At 49.0% G+C, this 5,708-nt stretch overlaps 1 protein-coding gene across 1 annotated transcript in view; it reads left to right on the plus strand.

Annotated features, from left to right (window-relative positions):
• Positions 1 to 316: 316 nt before the first annotated feature.
• Positions 317 to 5,708, plus strand: part of LOC112074908 (histamine N-methyltransferase) — a 19,178-nt gene continuing 13,786 nt past the window's right edge. The window contains exons 1-3 of the mRNA XM_024141985.2: positions 317 to 464; positions 827 to 974; positions 1,215 to 1,267. Of these exons, the coding sequence (XP_023997753.1) occupies positions 838 to 974; positions 1,215 to 1,267 (190 nt within the window). The 5' untranslated portion in view covers positions 317 to 464; positions 827 to 837. The remainder of the gene's footprint in view (positions 465 to 826; positions 975 to 1,214; positions 1,268 to 5,708) is intronic.

Consider the following 5,708-nt stretch of genomic DNA (forward strand, 5'->3'; position numbering starts at 1 on the left):
AAGCAAGAAGATAATGAATATTTAGGAGATTTTCAGAGGATGAACAATGAGGCAGATTGCCTGGGTATCCACAGGGTGTGCAGGCTTTCGTTCCAGCACTAACACCGTAACTTCTCTAATCATCAAGAACTTGATTAGTGGAATTACTAAGGTGTTAGAAACAAAGTGCATTCTCACATGTTTTGTCCAATGTTTTGTTCTCTCTGATTAAAATGTGTGTTAAGGCAGATGCATGTATCATCATAGGAATTAAAATACGCTGTAGCTTTAAAAGATCAGCCTTCTCCACAAAATAGAGTGGGAGGGGTGTCTTCTGTGCTACTGGTGTGCTGCGTTGCTTAAGTCACAAGACATTACTCCGGTGTGCTGCGTTGCTTTGTCACAAGACATTACTCCGGTGTGCTGCGTTGCTTTAGTCTAAACACTCGACCTACGCGTGATTCTGTAGTCGTCTTGAAAGGAAAGTGAGTTTTTACCAATTGATTTTAATGTAGCTACAATATTGTAAAATACATGCTTCAAACTGTATTTGTAGAATTCATGACAATTGGGAGTAACTTGCAAATAGATTTTGTGAACTTTTGCCTTGTTTGTCTTTACCAGCCACGCTATGTTCATACAAAACTGTCTGTTGAGAAATGCAGAATGAGAGCTGTGACAAGGCAGGCCGAATGCCAACCTGACAGTAGTTACAGTTGAATAAACTCACAGGCTCACTATATTCCTGCACCAACACTGCTTATGTTTACATGAGCTGACTGACACATTATATGTATTTATATATTCTCATCTGTGAAAGGATAGTAAGTTGWGATTGTTTTGACAGACCATTTAGCCATGTCCTGTGCTATGAGAAGTCTGGTGGAGGATGACGACAGATACCTGAAGTCCTTCCAGCTGTTCCTGGAGCGCTCCTCTGAACACAAGTGCATGCAGGACTTTATCCATGGCATCTTGCCTGACATACTAGCCAGGTAACAGTATTGACATACTAGCCAGGTAACAGTATTGACATACTAGCCAGGTAACAGTATTGACATACTAGCCCAATTATGGCTACAATTCCAAGGATACTTAACCCCATGTTAGACAGAACATCACAAGGGCATAACTTTGGATGTAATTAAGTCTATGATGATCTTACTCAGTATATGTTTCATGGTAGTACTAGTACCTTCCCTGAAAGCACAATGTCCTGCCTGTTTCTTCCCCAGCATTGGAGAGGGAAAAGCCAATCTTAATATGATGGGAGTTGGAAGTGGAGCAGGTGAGAAAGTTTAATCCTTTGTGACACCATGGTTCTATCATAGATGAACATTTGTTGAGCAAATTCAAATATTTACTCTTTGTTTAACCCTCTACAATTGTACGGGTTGAAAATGGATGATTTGGGCACTGATAAAAGCCTAAATTGGAATGCAGTGGCTGTACAGTAACATGCTATACATTTTTATTATTTAGCAGACACTTATCAAATGCAGAGCGACTTACGATTAAGTGCCTTGCTCAAGGGCACATCAACAATGTTTCACCTAGTCGGCTCAGGGATTCGAACCAGCGACCTTTTGGTTACAGTCCCAAGACTCTTAACCGTACCTAAGTTATGTCAGAGCGCTGTCTCTGCGCTTAATACTGCTGTATGGGTTTTGACTGTCCGTCGTTCTGAACTTGAGCACCTCCAGTGTCAAGAAGTTGCCCCCATCCCTCCCGCTGTTTGGGAAACTTTTGTGCATTTCTTGTCTGAGTGAGAGAAATGCTGTAAATGAAGAGGACTCTATGTATTTTGAAAGATGAGACTTTGAGGATTATAATAAATACCGCTTTGATGTCTTATAAGCAAGCCAAACTCAAATGGTATACAGTGTCAATGTTTATGATCACTATCTTGATGTACAGTTTACAAGATGACATGGCGTCAAACCCTGGGTTGTTCTGAACAGAATGAGTCTATTTGTTTATTGTGAAGAAAATTTGCCGCTGAACACGCACCTGAATGCACTCGACTCCTTTCTATTCGCACCAAAATGATCTGTTTCCCTGAATTGCATTGTGAAAGCTTAACACTGTATTATTGTATTTTAGAACTTCGCTTTTCATGTTGGCAATAGAACAGGCTTCAAATGATTCCCAGCTGACCCAGATTGTGATTTATAATAGACTGTTTTTGGATTGCGTAAACAACAATAAGTGTAATGGTGGACATGCAGGGTTGTGTTCCAAACATAACAACTACAAGTGTTCTTTAGTTCCTCAACGGCAATCCTCTTCAGTTATAAAGGTACATTGAAATTACTTAGGAACTGAGCACACTTTGGAGAGGTGTCCCCACTTGGAGACACTAGTTAGTCCTCTCACTAACCCCCAGTCTGGAGAGGTGTGTCCACCCAGTTAGTCCTCTCACTAACCCCCAGTCTGGAGAGGTGTGTCCACCAGTTAGTCTCGTACTAACCCCCAGTCTGGAGAGGTGTGTACCCAGTTAGTCCTTACAACTCCAGTCTGGAGAGGAGGTGTCCACCCAGTTAGTCCTCTACTAACCCCAGTCTGGAGAGGTGTGTCCACCAGTTAGTCCCTCACTAACCCCCAGTCTGAGAGGTGTGTCCACCCAGTTAGTCTCTCACTAACCCCAGTCTGAGAGGTGTGTCCGCCCCAGTTAGTCCTCCACTAACCCCGAGTCTGGAAGGTGTGGTCCACCCAGTAGTCCTCTCACTAACACCCAGTCTGGAGAGGTGTGTCCACTTAACACCAAGTTGTGTCCTCTACTAACCCCCAGTCTGAGAGGTGTGTCACCCAGTTTAGTCCTCTCACTAACCCCCAGTCTGGAGAGGTGTGTCCACCCAGTTAGTTCCTCTCACTAACCCCCAGTCTGGAGAGGTGTGTCCACCCAGTTAGTCCTCTACTAACCCCAGTCTGGAGAGGTGGTCCACCCAGTTAGTCCCACTAACCCCCGTCTGGAGAGGTGTGGTGGCCCTTGGAGACACCAGTTAGTCCTCTCACTAACCCCCAGTCTGGAGAGGTGTGTCCACCGTTAGTCCTCTCCTAACCCCAGTCTGGAGAGGTGTGTCCACCACAGTTAGTCCTCTCACTAACCCCAGTCTGGAGAGGTGTGTCCCACCAGTTAGTCTCTACTAACCCCCAGTCTGGAGAGGTGTGTCCACCCAGTTAGTCCTCTCACTAACCCCCAGTCTGGAGAGGTGTGTCACCGTTAGTCTTCTACTAACCCCAGTCTGGAGAGGTTGTGTCACCCAGTTAGTCCTCTCACTAACCCCAGTTCTGGAGAGGTGTGTCCACCCTGTTAGTCTCTCACTAACCCCAGTCTGGAGAGGTGTGTGCCTGAGACACAGTTTAGTCCTCTCACTAACCCCCAGTCTGGAGAGGTGTCCACCGTTAGTCCTCTCACTAACCCCACGTTGGAGAGGTGTGTCCACCCAGTTAGTCCTCTCACTAACCCAGTCTGGAGAGGTGTGTCCACCCAGTTAGTCTCTCACTAACCCCAGTCTGGAGAGGTGTGTGGCCCTTGAGACACCAGTTAGTCCTCTCACTAACCCCCAGTCTGGAGAGGTGGTCCACCCAGTTAGTCCTCTCATAACCCCAGTCTGGAGAGGTGGTCACCATTGTCCTCAACCCCAGTCTGGGAGGTGTCCACCCAGTTAGTCCTCTCACTAACCCCAGTCTGGAGAGGTGTGTCCCCCAGTTAGTCCTCTCACTAACCCCAGTCTGGAGTGGTGTGTGCCCAACACAGTTAGTCCTCTCACTAACCCCAGTCTGGAGAGTGTGTCCACCCAGTTAGTCCTCTCACTAACCCCCAGTCTGGAGAGGTGTGTCACCCAGTTAGTCCTCTCACTAACCCAGTTGGAGAGGTGTGTCCACCCAGTTAGTCCTCTCACTAACCCCAGTCTGGAGAGGTGTGGGCCACTGACACAGTTAGTCTCTCACTAACCCCAGTCTGGAGAGGTGTCCACCCAGTTGTCCTCTCACTAACCCCCAGTCTGGAGAGGTGTGTCCACCCAGTTAGTCCTCTCACTAACCCAGTCTGGAGAGGTGTGTCCACCCAGTTAGTTCCTCTCATGACACTAACCCCCAGTCTGGGAGGGTGTGTGGCCACTTGAACACCAGTTAGGTCCTCTCACTACCCCAGTCTGGAGAGGTGTCCCACCCAGTTAGTCCTTCACTAACCCACCAGTCTGGAGAGGTGTGCTCCACCCAGTTAGTCCTCTCACTAACCCCAGTCTGGAGAGGTGTCCACCAGTTAGTCTCTCACTAACCCCAGTCTGGAGAGGTGTGTCCACCCGTTTAGTCCTCTCACTAACCCCCAGTCTGGAGTGTGTGTGGCCCTTAGGGACACCAGTTTGTCCTCTCACTAACCCCCAGTCTGGAGAGGTGTCCACCCAGTTAGTCCTCTCCTAACCCCCAGTCTGGAGAGTGTGTCCACCCAGTTAGTCCTCTCACTAACACCCCAGTCTGGAGAGGTGTGTCCACCCGTTAGTCCTCCTCACTAACCCCCAGTCTGGAGAGGTGTGGGCCACTTGGACGACACAGTTAGTCCTCTCACTAACCCCCAGTCTGGAGAGGGTGTCCACCCAGTTGTCCTCTCACTAACCCCAGTCTGGAGAGGTGTGTCCACCCAGTTAGTCCTCTCACTAACCCCCAGTCTGGAGAGGTGTCCACCCAGTTAGTCCTCTCACTAACCCCCAGTCTGGAGAGGTGTGTCACCCAGTTAGTCCTCTCACTAACCCCCAGTCTGGAGTGGGGATGGTGTGTGGCCCCTTAGAGACACCAGTTAGTCCTCTCACTAACCCCCAGTCTGGAGAGGGTGTCCACCCAGTTAGTCCTCTCACTAACCCCCAGTCTGGAGAGATGTGTCCACCCAGTTAGTCCTCTCACTAACCCCCAGTCTGGAGAGGTGTGTCCACCCAGTTAGTCCTCCTCACTAACCCCCAGTCTGGAGAGGTGTGTGGCCACTTGGAGACACCAGTTAGTCCTCTCACTAACCCCCAGTCTGGAAGGTGTGTCCACCCAGTTAGTCCTCTCACTAACCCCCAGTCTGGAGAGGTGTGTCCACCCAGTTAGTCCTCTCACTAACCCCCAGTTGGAGAGGTGTCCACCAGTTAGTCCTCCACTAACCCCAGTCTGGAGAGGTGTGTCCACCCAGTTAGTCCTCTCACTAACCCCCAGTCTGGAGTGGTGTGTGGCCCCTTAGAGACACCAGTTAGTCCTCTCACTAACCCCCAGTCTGGAGAGGTGTCCACCCAGTTAGTCCTCTCACTAACCCCCAGTCTGGAGAGGTGTGTCCACCCAGTTAGTCCTCTCACTAACCACCTGTCTGGAGAGGTGTCCACCCAGTTAGTCCTCTCACTAACCCCCAGTCTGGAGAGGTGTGTGGCCACTTGGAGACACCAGTTAGTCCTCTCACTAACCCCCAGTCTGGAGTGGTGTGTGGCCCCTTAGAGACACCAGTTAGTCCTCTCACTAACCCCAGTCTGGAGAGGTGTCCACCCAGTTAGTCCTCTCACTAACCCCCAGTCTGAGAGGTGTGTGCCACTTGGAGACACCAGTTAGTCCTCTCACTCAAACCCTTGTCATTGGTTGTCTTATGTTGTACCTACCCTAACCCTTGTCATTGGTTGTTCTTATGTTGTACCTACCCCACATATTCTGATAATGTTACTGAATGTATCCAGAGTATTTCAGATTCCGTCATCAACAATGTG

The sequence above is a fragment of the Salvelinus sp. IW2-2015 genome, unplaced genomic scaffold (genome assembly GCF_002910315.2).
Source record: "Salvelinus sp. IW2-2015 unplaced genomic scaffold, ASM291031v2 Un_scaffold2874, whole genome shotgun sequence".
Taxonomy (NCBI): Eukaryota; Metazoa; Chordata; class Actinopteri; order Salmoniformes; family Salmonidae; genus Salvelinus; species Salvelinus sp. IW2-2015.